General features: G+C 37.9%; 1 protein-coding gene across 2 annotated transcripts in view; it reads right to left on the bottom strand.

The window, feature by feature from the left end:
- The window catches only part of RAB3C (RAB3C, member RAS oncogene family), a 127,203-nt gene extending 108,205 nt beyond the window's left edge, over positions 1 to 18,998 (bottom strand). Inside the window, exons 1-2 of one of the 2 annotated variants that reach the window (XM_057402683.1) lie at positions 18,877 to 18,998; positions 10,469 to 10,696 (exon numbers count right to left, since the gene is read on the bottom strand). In XM_057402683.1, the coding sequence (XP_057258666.1) occupies positions 10,469 to 10,696; positions 18,877 to 18,900 (252 nt within the window). In that variant the 5' untranslated portion in view covers positions 18,901 to 18,998. The remainder of the gene's footprint in view (positions 1 to 10,468; positions 10,697 to 18,876) is intronic. The other variant, XM_057402685.1, reaches the window with a different exon arrangement.
- Positions 18,999 to 19,279: the final 281 nt, after the last annotated feature.

The raw sequence follows: 19,279 nt of genomic DNA, 5'->3' as shown, positions 1-19,279 counted from the left end.
GCAACACAAAAAGGAAAATCCCAAAGAATCAAGTCTGCTGTGGTCAGAGTGAACTCCTTAGCTCATACAAAGGAAGAAGAAAAAAAGAAACTAAGAGCTCAAGAGAGAACAGTTATTGCAAATCATGTAGAAGATAGTAGTATTTCTGTCTGCAGAGGGAAAATAGGGCTTCCTAAGTCAAGATTACTAAACTTATTTTTCAAAGATGCCCCAAAAGAGTCTTATTTCTAGCTAAATACAAGTTGAGTTAATGTAAGCTACTAATAGTCCCTCATTTTGTTTCCTTGCTTATATGTGTAAGTCTGAATTTTATATTTCAATCTGCAGTTATTTTAAAGACCATGCCTGGCTGTCCTACAGGACACCATGGATCCAAGTATTAATGGTTAAGAACCACTTCATTGGGGTTTAGGATTTCTAAAGGAATTCAGAAGGAAATAGACTGTCATATGTGGGGCTTAAAAAAAAAGTAAAGAAATCTTATAATTTAACAAAAGAAAGATACTATACAAACTATCAAGAACTACAAAATAGTTACCAATTTTAGCTGCTTAGCAATCCTTTAAAAATGGGAATCAAAGCACAAATACTACCATAAGATTTCCTGGAATCTACCCAGTTCCTAATCCTTCCTAATCATCACAAGATGAAGCAAGAAGACTGCAGTCCTGCCATGCCTCACCTCCAACTTCTTCTGTGATTACTTATGAACTACTACATGACAGCTCTCAGAAAACCTTGTTGTAAGGGATAGGGAGCTAAAATTCCTATTTCCCTAGATACTTTTATTTTTAAAGTATTATGGCTAATTTGTACATGACAGAGGCCTGAGTATTAAAATGTCTGTAACTGAATTTTCTTGCACTCTTCTAGCTAGGAAATACAACTTCATAAAAAGCATGAAAGCTTTTCCTGGAAGAAGGAAAAGAACTGACCTGTTTTACGGGTACATAAACATTTATGTATGAAGAATCTTGCTTGGTCAGATCAAAAGTATATCTAGTCAGTATCCACAGTAACAATGTTCATGATTAAATGCTGAGGGAAAAATGTAACAGCAAGGTGGACATACATAATAGTTCTTTTTAACATACCCCTAACCTCTAAACACATGCAGTTGTGTGATTTCCTGAGCTAGAAGTAGCTTCTATGTCTAAAGCCATTTTTAGTGAGTACCGCTTACACAAATTTGCCCAGACTCCCCTTATCTAAACTTTTGGCACGTGCAGCATTCTTGTAGCAATGACTTCTATTGCTTGTCCACATGTACGGGACTGAGAGCGTAGATGAACAGATTTCAGGTTTTCTTTTTTCGATACCTTTAAAATCACAGGCTCATTCCTTTTCTATAGCCGAGGTTTTTGAATAGGTAGTTTACAACAGCACATTTTTGTAGGTAGTTTTAGCTGTTCAATTAAGGCTTAAAGTGCCCATGATTTTAGTTGTAAATATATATGGGTTTAATCCCCAGAGCTCATGTCCAATTAAGGACATTACATATAAATGTCACCTTCAATCACTGTTTCCTCCACTTACCTTTTAAGATAATCATAATGGAATTCATTATCTTCCGCACAGAGGCATTTCTCCTGGACTATCTGACTTTTCTATAAGGTCTTTTTATCCTTCAGGCTGTTAATTACTCTCTTGCTTCAGGTCTGACGTTCATTTTCACAGGACTCCTCCCATATGCTTCAATCACGTAATTTCTTTCTCTCTTCCTCTCTAATTAGCACGATACTGTTTTTCTCAGCCTTTCCATTTCCCAGTCAAAGCTACTCTACCTCCCCCCTTGCTATTACATGACCTTTTTAATGTCTTTCTGTCTTGATAGATTCTGTAACACCTGCAACACAGCAGACATGTTCACCCTCAGCTCCTGTCTCATGAGTTTGTCTCCCAGCCGATGACCAAATCGATTTCCTGTTGATCACTCTTGAGTCACACCTCTGTTACGATTCTTCCTAACTTCCACCAGCAATTTTTTAGGGGATGCAGCCAACCAATGACACAATTGTGACTCCCTCATTTCATTAAACTGCCTGAATAACAGTGCTGTGGAAAAAAAAAAAAAAAAAGCATTCTTAGGACCTGCATGGATAGACTTTCCAAGAGAAACTCAGCCTAAGTAGTAACAGGAAGAAGGGTGGTAGCTCACAGACATGAAGCAAAACAAATACCAGAGTTCTTGAGGGACAGCAAGTAAGACCACTGCCATATTCAAGCTATTATACAATCATTAATTTCCACTGTATGTTTGGGGAGGGAACAATTGGGAGCTTTCAGAACACTGCATGTGCCTTTTGCCAGCCCAGCTAAACACATGCTTTCTAAGGCAATTCATTCATGCTTCTGTCTGTTATACAGACCATCAGTCCAAATCCTGTTTGTGACAGGTTTCTTCTAACAGAACAATGATGTAATGTAACAGGACTGTCCACACATTTTCCCCATTCAAACCATTTCTCAGGAGAGAACTATGTGTTTTGGACATAAACAAGTATATTTATTGAAATAAAAATTACTTAGTCAAAAAACAAAGCACTAGTCCTGCCTTTGTTTCTATAGTAAAAAAGTCATGCTTTCTGTTTCCTCCTATTTCCTTTAGTTACTCTACCCATTACAAGAGGGCTTTTCTGCACCCGTCTTCTGCTTTAGTTTTCTCCATATGAAGTATCTCCAGTGCAGTAGATTATGGAATGATCCCATTTCCTGTGGAAATACTTCACCAGGCTCATGGAAGAGTCATTAACTGGTTTTCATTGGATGGTTGGTAGGAATGCTTTCTTTTCTTGTATACCCAGATTGTGCCTTTCTTCAGTCATTGCTAACTGAGTAACTTCTAGTTTCTTGTCATTGTTCCCCAAATGCCCAATTTCATAATGTTAAATCAAATTCCATTTCTATTATTTAACACTTGAAAGTCACTATTTTTTTCTGTATGATATACTGAACCTCTTCCCTGCTGTTAACACATCTCAACTTACTATCATTTGAAAGTTTTATTAGCATATACCTACTACATATTAAATTTACTTACTACTGGAGTTCTAAAACCTTTCCACCATGCATTCTAATTCTGATGTCTTCTCCTTTCAAATCAGCTTGCCATTAGTTTCTTCCCCGCCCTTCTTTCATTACTAAACTCCATCTTCTTCAGGAAATTTCCTGAATTTCTTTTGTTCATGCCGTTAAAGAATCTTACATTTACATCCAAATGACTGAGATACTTCCACCTTTCACTCTCATATTTCTAGTTCACAGCATAGCTGAAGTCATCTCACTTGTGATCGTATGCTCTGAAATCTAGGAACCCTAACCACAAACAGATTTCTTCAAAGAAATTATTCTTGAAGTAAATTGTACTTGTCACTGTTAAGAAGTCTCATATGATGATTAGAATTTTAATAACTTTTGGAGAAGAGGTAGGAAAAAGCAGTCCCAGATTTCAGGACACTATGGAAAGTACAAGTCCTAATATGGGTGAATATAGAGGTACATAACGTTACCCTTACAGCCTTTTTTTTTTAGCTCAGTTCATCCTAGAATGATTCATTAAGCTGAACAGATATAGGCCTTGCTAGCCAGTGTGACAGACCAAACCCTCTAGAAAGAAAAACCAGAAATCCCTGTGAGTGGTTACTTCATATTCCTTTCCTCAGGGTTGGCTTTACCTCCAAATAAAAACCAAAATCAATAGTATCCAATCTATATAAGGCAAAATTTTCCACCGTCACTCTTCCTGTAACATACTTATTTTTATTTTTAGAAATACACCTAAATAATAACATGATGGGCACAGAAGTAAGAACTCTCTATACCAACATAACATTCTAATTTTAGTATAAACAAGTTGGCTAAATTACACCACCCACAACTTCCGTCTGAGTTGTTGATTGAAATCACTGAGGCAGAATTCTCTGTATTTCTCAAACTGCAATAAATGGTCATAACAGGAAAAAATGAACTAATTTGTTTATAAGCAGTGAATAATAAAAAAAAATGAGTTAAAACTAGATGATTACAAGAGAACAATATATCCAGAAAAGACTGAAGGAGATTAGCCTTCAATAACAATTAAAAGAAAGCAAAGTGGAAAAAGCAGCTTCTCTATTACAAAAAATCCAGCAATATTCTAACTGATTTTTCTTAGCTGACCAAGAAATATAGATGCTATTTTGCCTGATGTCATTATGTCACATATAAAAGCTGCATGCGCTGTCCACAATGTGTTAGCTACTACAAACATTATCCTGACATGACACAGACCCTATTATTGCTCTTGGCTTCTTACAAAATGCACTTAAGCTTATTTCCAGAACATAATGTAAATTGGTTAGCATTAAATAAAAATTAGTTGCTTTTGTGTGACCCCCATCCTCCCTCAGTCAGTTGTGCCCCTTTCAACCCAGCATAATTTCAGAATGGCTTCAAGCTGTTCTACCACAGCACAAGGAAACAGCTTGCACTGAGCAGCAGGAGAAGGCAAAAGTGAGGTTTAAATACTGTTTCTACATCCCTCTTTTCATGATATTTAGATTATGGCTCCCGTCCAAGGCTCTGGTCCTCTGATTTCAAAGTAACAACTGCACAGCAAGAGTGCAACATTTTGCTCTAATCTACAACACAAATCTTATTAAAATGCAGTGAAGAGCCTGTATGGGCCTTTTTTTTTTTTTTTTTTTTTTTTTTTTTTTTGGGGTAGAGTCACTGCAGCTGTACAGATGTCTCAAATGTGCTGCTAAAATGGTTCACAGGACCTGGCAGAACAGCTGATTTCACTTTGATAAATGCTGTCAACATTAATTTCATGTTAGAAATAGACTTAGTCTTGATTCTTAAAATGATAGCTTAGCAAGTATATGTTGCATCTCACAGTTTAAAGTACACTGTCAGATTTCTCCAGATTTTACTGAGCTTGAACAATTAAGGTAGCTTGTTTTTCAATGTTAGTCCAAGGTTAAGGTTCTTGCTGCAGACCCATATCACAGCAAAATTGTTCCATTCTCTTTTTCCTTTCCATCCTGCCTCTTCATATTGAACAAAATCAAAAATCTTGCTATTCTGGTACAGGTGTATGAAAGACCTTTCTATCTTTCCTTTCTCTTTCTCATCACCAGTTTTTAAAGAGCCTATGAAGCAACTATATGATAGTCCCTGGCAGTTCTTCCACTGATACATGCTTCCCTATGTAGGAAAAGCTGGTGGCTTGCAGATCATGATGTGGAAGGCAAAGGCAGACGAGAAAAGGTTATACTAAACTGCCTGGTCACAGGTTAGGGGGAGCTGCAACCACCTTAGGTCTGGCAGGACAATGATTTATTTGCCTAAACAATGGCAGGATGCATTTTCCAGGAGTCTGATGAGGAAAACATCCTAAAACACACTATAAAAAAGAGTTTAGAAAGTTTTTTAAACTAAGTCACTTTCTTATAAATAATCTCCATTGAAATTTGCACTTAAAAAGAGAGATAATTCTTAGAACTTTTAACAATGCTAAATGCCACCTTCTCTTTCCAATTAAATCTTTGCTTCTGAATAGAGATGTATCATTTTACTGATAACAGGACTCTTTGTCAGAGAATATTTAAAGTCCAGTGATGGCAAATATAGTGCTAAGCTGATCACAGGGAACTTATTTCTATATTGCAAGCAAAGCTACACAGTAAAATTGTTGAAGTAGGCAACAGAGGGTTTTTTAAAGCACAGAACTTTGCAAGAAAGTAAGATCTTTGACCAAGTATTTCAGAATACTTTCACAAAACCATTGGAATATTGAGAAAAATGGTGGAATTTAATGCTAGTTGAAGTTGCAGGGCTTTTACCTCGAGTTTCCTCTCCAAACTACCTGAAGCCAGGAGTCTGCAATCACATTGGTCCATGCAAGTCTAACAGACAGCACATGGGATCAGGCTACAGGGCTCTCTAGCCAGGGTGCTGAAGTGAAAACCCAACTTTTTTTTCAGTTGGGTTTAAAGCCAATGTTTGAAAACCTCAAGATGTGCTTTTATAGCAATAAAATTGTAATGTCACATAAATATTTTAATACCCAGTTCTACTTTTTTTAAATAAAAGCATATAAATTTTAAAAGTCTCTCACCGGCTAACATGGCCAGTCTCACAAAGCATACAGTATATGCTCTTTGCACTGAAGTCCACCTGAACTGAGTACAGCTTTTACATTGCCAAGATCTGACACACTGAAGACCGAGCCCTGGCTCTATACAAGAAATACATTGCGTAGTTTTCCAAGATGTGTATTGTTATAATGGATGCATCTAATATATCCATTTTTCTCTTGGTTACTTACCTAAAACAATGGAAAGCTGAGCTGAATTGGATCCACGGGTCCAATTTTAATACAATGGGTATAAGAAACAGAACACAGAATAAACAGGGCAATGTAAAGAGAGCACTAAGAACTCCTCAAGAAAAATATACAACTTCTTGAAGTAACTAAGATCCCCAAGATATACAAAGACTAAAAACTCCTCGCAGTTCTCTGACTGAGATTTGAACACTATAATACTGTCTGTACTGTAATGGGCTTTCCCTTGGCTGTGCATCTTTAGTGTTTGTTGTTGAGAACACTGACCTACAAAAACTAGGAGAAAAAAAAACCAACTAACTGATGATTAATGAATCCAGTATTTCTAAGAAATAAAGTACACCAAGTATACTGCTTTTTCAATTCAACATAATTTGAAATCTAGCAGTTTGAAAGAATCTTATAGGCTTCCAGATCCATCCCTTTATTATTATTAGGTCAAAACTAAAGGAGGAAAAATGTATTGCTATTTATTATTTGATACTGTAAAACACCCTAAAGCCCTCTGATGGACTTCCATCCTATGCACATATGTGCTGCACACAGACACAATTCCTTTCTAAAATTTCTTACAGTTTCTGCTAAGAAATTGATACCTTTTTAGGTAAAATGCTTTTTTAAATAGATTTCTATGCTTTAAAAGGTAACAACCTGTTAATATGCTGTCTTCCTAATGTCCATACAAAAATTGTCACATTATTTGTTGCTATGAAACAAAATTTCAGGATAGCTGATGGTCCTATGACAAGGTAATGTGCTATCATTGATCAATACAGCACATGAACTCCAAACCTCTCTCAATTTCAGTAAGAAATGCTGTGGAAAGGTCTTTGGCTTAGAAAAAAACCCACTAAATTTTACAGTGCTCCCAGCAGGCTCTTTCTGATATGGAAAAATATAAGTACTCAAGGTAGCCCCATCCTCCCTGACTTAAACAATGAAAGAAGACAATTCAATTCAGGTCCTTTGAATCCAAGAAGAAGACAACATTGCCTCAAAGCAAGAAAGAAACTCAAACAAACAAAAGACCTGTAGGGCATCCTAGTATGTAAGACATCACCTACTTCAATCTGTTAACCCCGTCTAGTTCATCTGTGATAACCACGCAGTGAATTTTATTAAGAAATAATGACTCTGCTTCACGATTGCCCACAATGACTTTCAAACAAATCTGTACCCTTCACTAGCAAGCACATGAGAACCTTTTCTTCAGGCAATCAGTGTTTCAAGCTCCAACAAGCTTCAAGTTGAACACAAAATGCCCAACTGAAAGGGCTATTAATCACAAAGTTTAGATGTCTATCCAAGAATAATATGCATAAAATTACAACAGGACATTTTAGATTAACTGTGCTGCTAGCTAGGGAATTTTGGTGACTTAACAGCATTGCTATTTACACATTTCTGTATCTTACTGCCAGGCAAGGAGAGCAGAGCAGCAGCATTCCATGTATTTCTTCAGTGCACTACATGGCAAAATAATACAGTTCTGATCTTGTCATTCACAACACACTTTAGAGTTGTACTTACAGTTTCTTCTAACTATTCCATCCTGTGAGATTTTTCAGCACATTTTATTTCACATAAGCTGAATAACAGTTATCACAATGTCACCCCATAATTTACTAGTTATTTTAAAGGAAGTGTTAGCTTCTTACATGTTTCTACTCAGAATTATCATCAAATCACACTCACTATGATTCATTCAATTTCATATTTTATCTAACATAAATGCTCTTTTATAAATGCAGTTTGAAATGGGAATGGATACTGCAGGACTGCTGTTCATTTTAGAAAGACATCTGCATAATCAAAGAAAAGTAATAAAGCATAATGTAATATAGACAGATGTTACATACAGAAATACTACATATTAAGAATATGATTGTTGATATAGCTTACGAGATGGGGTAATAGTGCTCTATTTCAGATTCTGAGCAGTAGAATAGCTTTCTCAGATACTCAACAGATTTTATTTAAGGTCCCAGAGGTGTAACAGTCAACCAATTTAATAGCAAGTAAAACTGCAGCATGATGCTCCAGTGCAGAATGCTCCATCTAAAAAGTGCAAACAGCAAGAAAAGAGCCGTTGCAGTTGGAGTTAATTTGAAATGTCGAGGTCTTTTAAGAACTGGCATTAAAATTCTTATGAAAAACCAAGAGAAAAGAACCCCAGCACACTAAGATGCAGCACTGACTGGGGGTAAAAACTTTATCATGAAACTAAGATCTGAAGAGGTGTCTCTAAATCTATGTGCTGGTAGGCGACTTTAGGAAGGTCTCTTCCATGCTCTGAGCTCCATGATGAGTTCCATCGCTCCTAAGGGACATGAGACCTTGTATTTGTTACACTGACTTCAATTGCAGGTTTCTTCAGGCAAGGACTGTCAGAGTCTGATTGGACTCTGCATATTATTTCATTAAAAAAACAACAAAATGTCCATTTTGCTAAAACTGGAAGCTTATTCCAGCTGGCAAGAATACAGTTGCTACATCCTCCCTATGCCATGGATAGCCCTGAACACATTTAAATTAACAGACTGATTTTGAGCCAAGCTGATACTTATAGTCTGCTGTGGAAAGGCATTATGAGAAATATAATGCTGTCAAACTAATCACATTAATACAACATTGTAAACTAATGCTGCTGCTTTTGCTGGGAGAGACATGAACATAAAAATCTATTGTAGAGGATACTTGCTGATTAAAAGAACTGTAAAGACTAAAGTGAACACAATTTTATTGTTCCAGTATAAAAAATTATAAGCTAATGTCAATGCAACTTATCTCCATGATCTCCAACATTAAAGTACTACAGCGAAACTAGCAAGCTATTGCAGTGAAAGCATGCATATGACATACAGTTACCTAGTATGTAGCTGTTATACCCATGATAGTAGCAAGAATCGAAGCGTAAAAATGCTGAAAGGCAGTTTGCGTTCAAGTTCCTTAAGGGCACAGAACAACAAATGATTTGAGATATCAAGGGCTGAAGCCTACCTAAAGAGACATGAATGAGACATAGGCTAGGAAACTGGGAAATTCACTTTTTGCCATATTAATATAATTTACCTGCTGTTCCAAACACGTCATACTTGAGCTGAGGTTTCCTGAGGTTTAATGGCTACCCATTGTTAAATAATTTTTTAGATTACTTGTATTCATGCACAGAAAAAGAAAATCTTGGTTAATACGGCTGTTATGAATACCTCACTGAGGAAACATTGCTCAAACTCTTCATGCACCCACAAATAACGTCAAAGACCTAAAGCTTTAACTGCAGGTCATGTATTGTTAAATGTTCTGCTATCCCCACCTCTCCCAAACTCTTCATGCACCCACAAATAACGTCAAAGACCTAAAGCTTTAACTGCAGGTCATGTATTGTTAAATGTTCTGCTATCCCCACCTCTCCTTTAAGTGAGTATCACCCTATCACCCAAGAATTAGGAGATGTGAGCATCAGTGGCTCTGACATAAATAAGTTTTGGCTATCCTTTCTTTCTGAGGATGGTTTACATAAAGGAACACCTATTTGCTGACATCACACTTCCCTACAGTTGGCATCTTTCTATCATCTTTAAGGTGTAGGCAAGAGATGAGGGGTTTTGTATATCTGGGCAACACAGCTGGTACATTCTCTTTCCACATATTTTCTTCACCAACTGCAGGAAGATGTTTCAGTGATCAGTATGGCCAAAAATTATGCTTCCATTATTCAGACACTATCATAGGTCCTATGTGAATTTATAATTTCTGTGGTAAGAAATGTAATACCTAACTGGTATTTCAAAGCACTTTTTAATACCATGTATCAGTTTCAAGAGCCTATATATTCCACAGTTGCTTATACCTCACTGCCTCTCTATTTGTCAACCTGTGCTATTACTTAATGGAATTTAATTCAGAATATATATTCTACTGTACTTCAATACCTAAAAAATACTGTCTATATTCTATTATTCAAGACACAAAAATTATACAGGAAATAATTAACTGCTTTTTCATTACTATGCCATATACATATATACGTATATATATACATAAAGGTTGTGATACTCAATGCAAACCTATGGTAGCTTAAATGCTATCAAACTGCTACAGCTTGCTTAGTTCATAGAATTATTGGTTTTGGCTTACCCAAATCTGTAGCTTAATTCTTTTTTCATTTTTGAAAACTGTTTTTACTTTGAAATCGATCCCAACCGTGCTTACAAATGCAGACGTAAAGGAATCATCAGCATATCGGAACAAAAAGGAGGTTTTCCCAACACTGCTGTTGCCAATAATGAGCAGTTTGAACATGTAATCAAAGTTCTGGTCAGATGTTTCTTTCTGGCCATATCTGGAATCTTGAGCGGATGCCATCTGTAATTCAAAATGAAAAGAAATTGTTTATTGTCTCTTGTATCGTATAAAACCAGAAACATTCAGATTTTATTGGAGTTTTTGATATCAGATATTAATGAACTCAAGAAGAAGTTCACAGATGATTGATTAATTTCATGGTTCTTGTATCCATGGTAATAGTTCTGGTTGCAAACGAGAATGCAAACGTCCGTGGTGGCTGGTACTAAAAAAATAATTCTAAAAATCTGGGGGAGTTCTTGTGTATATAATTAAAAGAGCTACATTCAGAAGATGTGATGAATTAGCCAGACAGTGACATTACAAGCAAAGATACTTCACTTGAACAAGAAGGAAATAAGAGATGCATGCTGTGTTATGACACGAGATATCTTTCCAAACAAAAGTTTAACATGTTTTAGATTTGATAAAATTCTTGAATCATTTATTTTACTGTAAATATGCTGCTGGCTTTTGTAATGCCTATCACTGTATTCAAAGTATTTTGCCTTTACCAGTTTTCAGTTTATCATGCCATTAAATAGTGAGTTTGGTATATACCTCTGAAATTTTTTTTTTTTTCCAATTTTACTCTATTTATAGTTTGGAATTTGCAATTAATATGAGCTATCAGTTGTTAATGTTTTCAAATTTGAGTCCTTAAAATACAGTTTCTAATCCATATAAAACAGCTGAATCAGCACAGATTACTGAACACTGCTTAACAGCAAGGCTATTTTGCTCTAGGGACTTCAAAAATCACAGGTTCCATTTATAAAAAAAATACACTTCTGGCTTTCAGAAGAGTTGCAGAAATTAACTTTAAAACCTGACCAAAATTCTGCCTGGGATGTTAAAAAATCAGGTGGCAGAAATAAAGACCTTAGAACTAGGTAGTGTTTCACCTCATGTGCTTTTTGGGAAAAAATCTCATGTTTTTGGGGAGCCTGGCATGATTTTAAATTCTTGGAGTTTGGCAACACCAAGGTCAGCACTTTTGAATGCTGATTTCAGGCAGGAAGACAGACATAATATCCTAACACAAAGGTTTATAGAAAAGCAGGTCACCTCAAACCTTTCTAAGCTAGACATCTCGGAGTACATGTGAGCAGTCAGAGTGGTGAGCTGGAAACAGTGTGAGGGCTGCACAATAATCCACCTTCTCAGCAGAATTTCAATTACGGCATAAATTTTCTGAGCTAATTCTGCTGTATCATAGCACAAATAACAGTATGCCAGCTTCTCTGAGCTACTGAAGAGGCATATAGAAGTGGGGACAAAAAGTCCTGAAGGAGACAATGGAAATAACAAGCTTATGAGAAAAAAAAGTCAGTATAAGCTTGTACTCCATAAAAAATCCAGTAGGGAGTGTTTGATTTCAGAATTAGCCTTTTATTTGGTAGTGACTAAAGATCTTGATTAAATGCAGTCTTGGGTACCTATGTGCTTGCACCCTGAGTACTTGCATTGGCCTTAGCACTTATTCACTTTCACAGACATGCAACAAAGAAGTTTTAGAACAAAACCCTAAATATTACCTAGAATACACACCACTATTTTTATAACTTTCTGATTTCTAGACAAAAGGAGATCATGTTAACCTTCACTACTCTCCCTCATTTTTAAACTATTCAGGGATATTTTGCTTAGAACATGAGAAAAAGAAAATCAAATGCTGCTTATTCCTGTCTAATCACAACTGGCAATAAAGTGGTAAGAGTATGTTGACATTGTGTTTGCAACAGTTTGCAACAAGTCAATAATTTCAGCAGCCAAAAGACTGTGAAGTGGCTGGGGATGCCAGTGTGCAACCTGTACACTTGCCCAGCAGCCGGTTCTGCTGCCCTTCTGGCTCCTACCTGCAATGCAACAGCTGAAACCGGAGGTTGGAAACCACTTCTAGCAAGAAGAATAATCTCCTTTCTTGATTTTTTGATGTCCTAGGAAGCCTCCCACATAGCTTTTTCAACTCACTTAAGGTTTACAAAAAGGGAGTTTAACTTTCATTGCTGCCTTCAGTCCTATGTGCCTTACAAATCATCACCATATACTTTAATGCCTATTACTTCAGAAACAGTATGAAACAGTATGATTCAGTCAGGAAAGGAATCAGGAGACCTGGATTCTAACAACAGTCTCGGTAAATTTTGTACATTATGTAGCCTTACTGAGTAAGAACTTGTTTCCTGTGGCTGGTTTTAAATGCAGATTTTTCCCACAGAGAGATTTCAGTGCTCCTCTAAATTTATGTGCATTATCCATGGAATAGTTTCCTTAATAGTTCTTAAAAAATAGTAGTAAAAATAAAAAACACACACACACAACCCAAAAAAAAAAACCCACCAAAAACCATCTTCACTATGCCATAAGCTTATGGATTCATTACTTGCAGGGTCATAGGCAGAATTATGGACAAGCTAAACACAGAAGTGCAGCCAGCTTCTATTTCAAAGCATGCCTGGCTATTACAGAAGGCAGAAGGCACAGAAAAGGCATGGGAAAGGACTAATTTCTGTACCTCCCACCTGAGAAATCATGAGCTCTTGATAATAATTCAAAATTTTTTAAAAAGACCACTTTAGCCTAGGGAGACAGTCTCCCTACATTACCAATAGCGATCCTTTCTTGTGTCCAAAACCCAAATGACTTTTAGAAAAGTACTAGTGCCTTCATGAGTCTGGAGGAACATCAAACTCAGGACATGTGTTAAGACCTTGCTATTACTTCCCCAACTTATTCATTGTGTACTAAGCATAAAGACAGATTCTTCAGAATACAAACTCACATCACCTATATCAGGCTCCCACCCTAAATGATACTCTAGAGTCTCTATTTTTTTGCTGACTGTAAGGGAAACCCAAGATATTTGGTCCTCTTGAACTTCTGGAATATGTCTGCAGTGTTTTCTCTGTTTTAAATGCAAGCTGCTGACTTCCAGTAACTATGGGATGCACTGCAGCCCTCCTGCTCATGTATTAATATGTCAGTTCACCCCTAACAGGAGTTGTCCCAACTATGGAGGCACTTGGCAAAGAAACGTGAAGAAGACAGTGCTGATGCTATGTTCTTCCTTTGGAAACAATGCTGGAAATAATCACCAGGAATGACATGTTCATACCTGTAATTAAATACTACATACATGGACAAGAACCAAATAAACATGCCAACCTCACTAACATTATGATATTCTGTTTCCAAGAAAGCAAAACTCTTTCATTTATTTTCACAAAGTTCTCTCATATGATTGAATGCATATATTAAACACCCATCAATTTCAGCAAAACACATTAACTTTTCTCTGCCATAAAATTTTGTCCTCATTTAGTAGAATTGAAGACAGAATGTATAAGAGTATTTTCATTAGCATACTGCATATTTATTTTTTTGTAGAAGGAGTCCCTATTTCAGATCCTTACATCCATTAGGATTTCAGTACCAAAGGCAGTCTCAGGCCACCTCCTAGAGAATTTAGGAGCAGGTGCAATTCCCCCAGCCTCCTAGAGGATTTAGGAGTAGATATGTCCACAGCTAGAATATGGTCCAAGGACAAAAAAGGATGGCTTCCCTGCTTACAGCACATCTTGAAATACCTAAATGTCCATTATTTATTGGCATAGAAGAGTTTTATCATTAGGCAGAGTTTTCTGTATCAGACCCAGGTACTTTTCAAGTCTTGTGCTCAGCTGTTCCCTTGATCTCAAAAGAACAGGTTAAAACAGGGCAGGGTTGAGAACCAATGTGAAAAAGTATGTGTTCACCTTCACAATAATAACAAAACACTTGGCTGTGTTAATCTCTTTATGGCCATAGAGGACCTCATTCATTGACAGAATCAATTTGATCAGCTTTCTCACTTAAGTAGAGCAGTATGCCATGAGCTCCCTGAGCTGCACATAACTTCAGTTTGCACTTATGTATACACCCCACTGTGAATGCCCAATGCAGGATGAATTTGCCCTGGCGAATATGATGCAAAAGGCAAGAAAAACTGGAACTGAAAATATTGAGGTTCACTCCTTTGTGCACTTCACAGTGTTTTATTTCAAAAAAACCTGAACTTCCTACACACTCAATTTCTGTGAAGTGACCTTTTTGCATTTTGTAAAATATAGTTAGTTAAACATAATAAATGGATATTGAAACAATGAGATACAATTGGAAAATTTAATGTTTGTAACTCACTGGACCACATGTAGGATGCATCACAAGTGAGTTGTCTTTAATGTGCAGATCAGATGTCACCACCAGAGTCAAAATGTTACCATGTTCTGTATTTATAAGAACACTATGACAACATAACCCAGTCATGAAAAGCTCAATTATTTTCAAGGTATACCAGATGAATAATCTAGAGATTGGGGTTTATTCCTAACTCTTTCAGGGGTATCCTATGACTTTTTTCTTTCCTTTTTTTCTATGTCTTGAGCAAGCTGCTTCAACTCTTACTTCTCGTGTTCTCTCAATTAATACCTCAATATCCACAGATGCAGGCCACAGCCAATTCTCACAAATCCTTATCATCTAATTTTTAACTGAGCATTTAATAATTAATTTACTGTCCATGCTCTTCTGTACCATTAATCGCAAGATACATCATAGACAAGAGGAAGTTCTGATGGGAAAAAAGATCGTGCATTAGTTTCTATCAAATCTCGAAATTTTTAAACATGGGAAAAAAAAAACCAAAATAACAACAACAACAAAAAAAAAAAACAGAGCTTTGTCAGATCCATAATATACCAAGTCACAGTGCTGGATGGTCAGTGGATGATGCTGATGACCCAGTGCTGACAACAGCTCAGATCCATCAGATGACCTAGAGACAGGGGTTCTGGGGCTACTGCTCTCGCAGGAATTTCACACAGTTCCTCCTGTGAAGCAAGCAGGCTGATTTACTGGGGTTTTTCTACTCTTGGTGTAAGGCTGGGTGGTTAAGGAAATAATCTTAACTTTTTTTTATCAGATACACACACTGTCTATGAGACTTCTAGTGATTTTGTGTTAATGTATTTTGCATCTGATTTGTTCGTCTTTCCTCAGTATTAAATTTCCAGTAATTAATAGAAATTACTGTCACACACACTGCTACATCTTAATAAATTAAACTAGTAATTCATAAGACTTAAGAGTTCAGTGGACAATGTGCCAGCCACTTATTTGGAATATACGGATTGCCAGCCATCTGCAGAGCACAGCTTGTGAATCAATGTACTTGGCAGCATCAAGAGAAGCTTATCTGCTTCAAGGTATTATGAGGTTAGATTCATGAATATGTGTAAGCATATTCAGCATAACCAGCACAACCCAGTCTGAAAAGTTAGACACGCAAAGTTTTATTATAAGCAGTGTACTGAAATGCCAAATTGGGGAATATCAAGAAGATAGAGAGAGGTGGAATCCTAAAACATTTTAAAGAAACTCTACTTGTTTCGTATCAGTAGAAGCAGCATGGATGTGGCCACAGTGCTGGCAGATGCCCAGGACTGCAGAACACAACAGTAAAGAACAGCAGTAAAGAATAGTTTTGGCAAGGCTCTAGCACGTGGATATGGATGAATCTACTTTTGGTGAGTTAGAGCATTATCCCACATTTGTCATTCTTTAACCTAAATTTACCTTCTCCACGAAAAGGGTAGCTTAAGAATGCTACAATCAAATCAGTTAAGGAGTGAAATTTGAAGTGAATGAATCAGTGTATGAATCGCTGAGAAATTCCCACTGAACCTTCACTTCTGAAAGTACCAAGAAAGCCTTACGGAAAACTGCTGAGAGCTACACAGACATTTCAATAAATTCAGATGAATACAAACCACACAGACTTCCATGTTTTTCAGAAAAAGAGAGTTCATCGCTTTTGACTTCTAACCCAAAGCCCTCTTCATGGCCATAAGAACTACTAAGACTAACTTCTGTTTTTGAAAACATGGCTAGAAAAATTAAAAGTAGTTACAAACTCTGACACAGATCCAATTATACCCAGCAGATGACAACAGCAAACTTTTATACCAGGTGACTCCTCTTCTGGAAGGACTTTCTGGGCTTCCTTTCTTGTAACTGTTGGCCCTTCTTGCCTACAGAGAAATGGCATGAGCTTCAAACAAAGAATTCATAAAAATATAAAGACAGTGACACCACACAGGCCCCTTTTCTCATCCTGCTAAAATACTTTAACTTTTTAGTTTTCTATTTAATTGCTTCTTGATGGAAATTTGAAAAAAACTCTTCTCAGAGTTGCTTTTGTCATGATCAAGAGACATATACTTGATCACTCCTTCTGTTGTTCTAGAAGTCAGAGATGGTAGCTCTGTAACACACTGATCTATAAATTTGTTGTGTGCAAAAAGGAAACTTCATTTCATGTAATAGGAAATCAGACAGCTTAAAGAGATAAGTCAAGCAATTAGGTCAGCCAGTCTATATTATATTTGAACAAGGATCAACCATATTAGCTAATGTTGGAAAACAAAAGGACTCTTAAGAAGAAGAATCTCCAATAAATATAGTTTTACTGGAATCTTTAATAAGACAAAATGTATGCTGAGAATAGTGTAAGTAGAAGAAAGAAGAAAAAACATGCAGAAACAACAGAAAATTAAGCCTCATCTACTAGACTGCATTTTCGTACCTTGGAAAAATCCAGATGCTTGTGATTATTATTTTGGATGAGATATGCTTAAAAATAGACAGTGTTTGGCCATTTCAGCAGCCTTGAAAAAGTGGAAATTTTAGGGTCTTTTACAGCACTCTGCTATCTCTTTTTACCCTTAGGGTGTGATTTTTGACAACTTTCCTTCCATTATGTTTAACAATAATTCTGTCTGTACTTTTTTATGATTTGTCTAATTATATAAAAAAACCAAGAAACTGTTCTCTGATGTGTCAAGTACATATATTTTTCTTTTCTATCTGGATTTTAGATTTTATTATAATGCTGTGCCATCATTTTGTTTCCACAACTATTTAATAACATCAGTTCAACACCCACCAAAACCACCAAATGCAATAGTGACCAAAGTGTAGTTGTCATCCTTTATTAGCAGAATTTGCTTTTAATGAAATGTTCTCCAAAGCCAATACGTACTAGGCATCACTTCAGGACCTCAATAAGCGTGTGTACATAAGTTGCAAATACCACAAAAACATTTCCAACATATGCATGTAGCATGCAGAATAAACTGCATCCTAATTATTGTTGTTCTGCCATCAGAAAACTGAAAGACCTTCTTACTGAAGAATAGCTTATTTCTAGTGCATTTCTTTAGTTAAAAGGTTTCAGCATGTGTCATCTGAACAATCGCTCTGCAAAAGATTTATAAGATTATCGGTCTCCCTCCAAAGTCAAGCAAACCCAAGTCCTTATTAGGATAAATTAAGATTTCAGACTTCTTTTTGAGCATGCGTATTGAAAAGATGTTGATCTTCCCTTCAGGCTGAAATCTTATTACTGATGGAGTAGACATCCATCAGGAAATATATCAGCTAAGAAAGCTGTACTTTATAACTTAAATCACAACAGCCTGCAAAGCGCTTTTTCCATTCTTTAAAATCAGCGGGATTGATTGTTACCAATTCACTGGTAACACGACTGATCTTCTATCAAAAAAGTAACTGAAGTACAGTTCAGTGTAAACTGGTTTGTTCCATAAGGTAGTAACTGCTAAAAACTCTCCATAACCTAACCAGTATCTCTACAACATCTGTTTCTCCAGTACTAAGAGGTATTATACTTTTACATATAAATGAGCTGCTAAAAAGGGGCCATCTCTTTGCTATCCCCAGTTCTGGCCATGAGCCTCGCGCAGGAGGATAACCGTTCATTGAAGAAACAGGTGGAGATACCGTGCAACTTCCTGTGCATCCAGGGAGGACCTCATCCCCCAACACGATACACCCGCTCATTCCCAGGGAACAGTGCTCAACGGGCAGTGTCTGTAAAACACAGTTGAGGCTGCCCGAATGAGACTGAAACCCACTCGCGGCCGGCTGGTGGCACAGACACGGCTTTCCCGGCTCCCCTCACACAAGGGGCGTCCTCACCCTCCTCCTCCTCACACCCCCTGGCCACCAGCGGGCCCGGCGGCCCTGTCATGCCGCTGCAGATCGGAGGGGCTCCTGCTCCGTCCCCCCGGGAGCCCGGCTCTCGGCCGCGCTGCGCCTGCCGCCCCCCCTCGCGGGTCGCTCGGCCTCGGCCCTTGACCGACCTGCATGGGCGCTTCGTGCCTCATGGCCGAGCGCGGCCCGCCGCCCGCTCTGCCGCCGCCCGCTCGCGTACGCCAACAGCCACCGCCGCCGTCAGCCCGGGCTCTGCTGAAACCCCGCGTCGCGATCAGCACCGGAGCTGTCCCCGCTCCTCCCCGGCACCGCCCCTCTCTCCCGCCTACCCCGGGGAGCTGTAGTCCCTCTGTCCCACTCCCCCGTGCCCGCAGCCGCCGGGGCTGGAAGGAAGGACTACAACTCCCGGCGTACTCCGCGGACCACCGCCAAAGAGGAGGGCACAGGGGGCGGTGGCAGGGCGAGAGGAGCGCTTTGAGAACTTGTGTGGGGGCCACTGAGGGCGGTGGCGGAGTGACACGCCGGGCGGGGCAGGGCACGGTGGCGGTATGG

This window comes from Pezoporus wallicus, unplaced genomic scaffold (assembly GCF_028554395.1).
Source record: "Pezoporus wallicus isolate ANWC-B61680 ecotype Strahan unplaced genomic scaffold, APGP_CSIRO_Pwel_v1 contig_2870, whole genome shotgun sequence".
Taxonomy (NCBI): Eukaryota; Metazoa; Chordata; class Aves; order Psittaciformes; family Psittacidae; genus Pezoporus; species Pezoporus wallicus.
The sequence above is the reverse complement of the archived record's forward strand: the minus strand, read 5'-3'. Positions and strand labels throughout refer to the sequence as shown.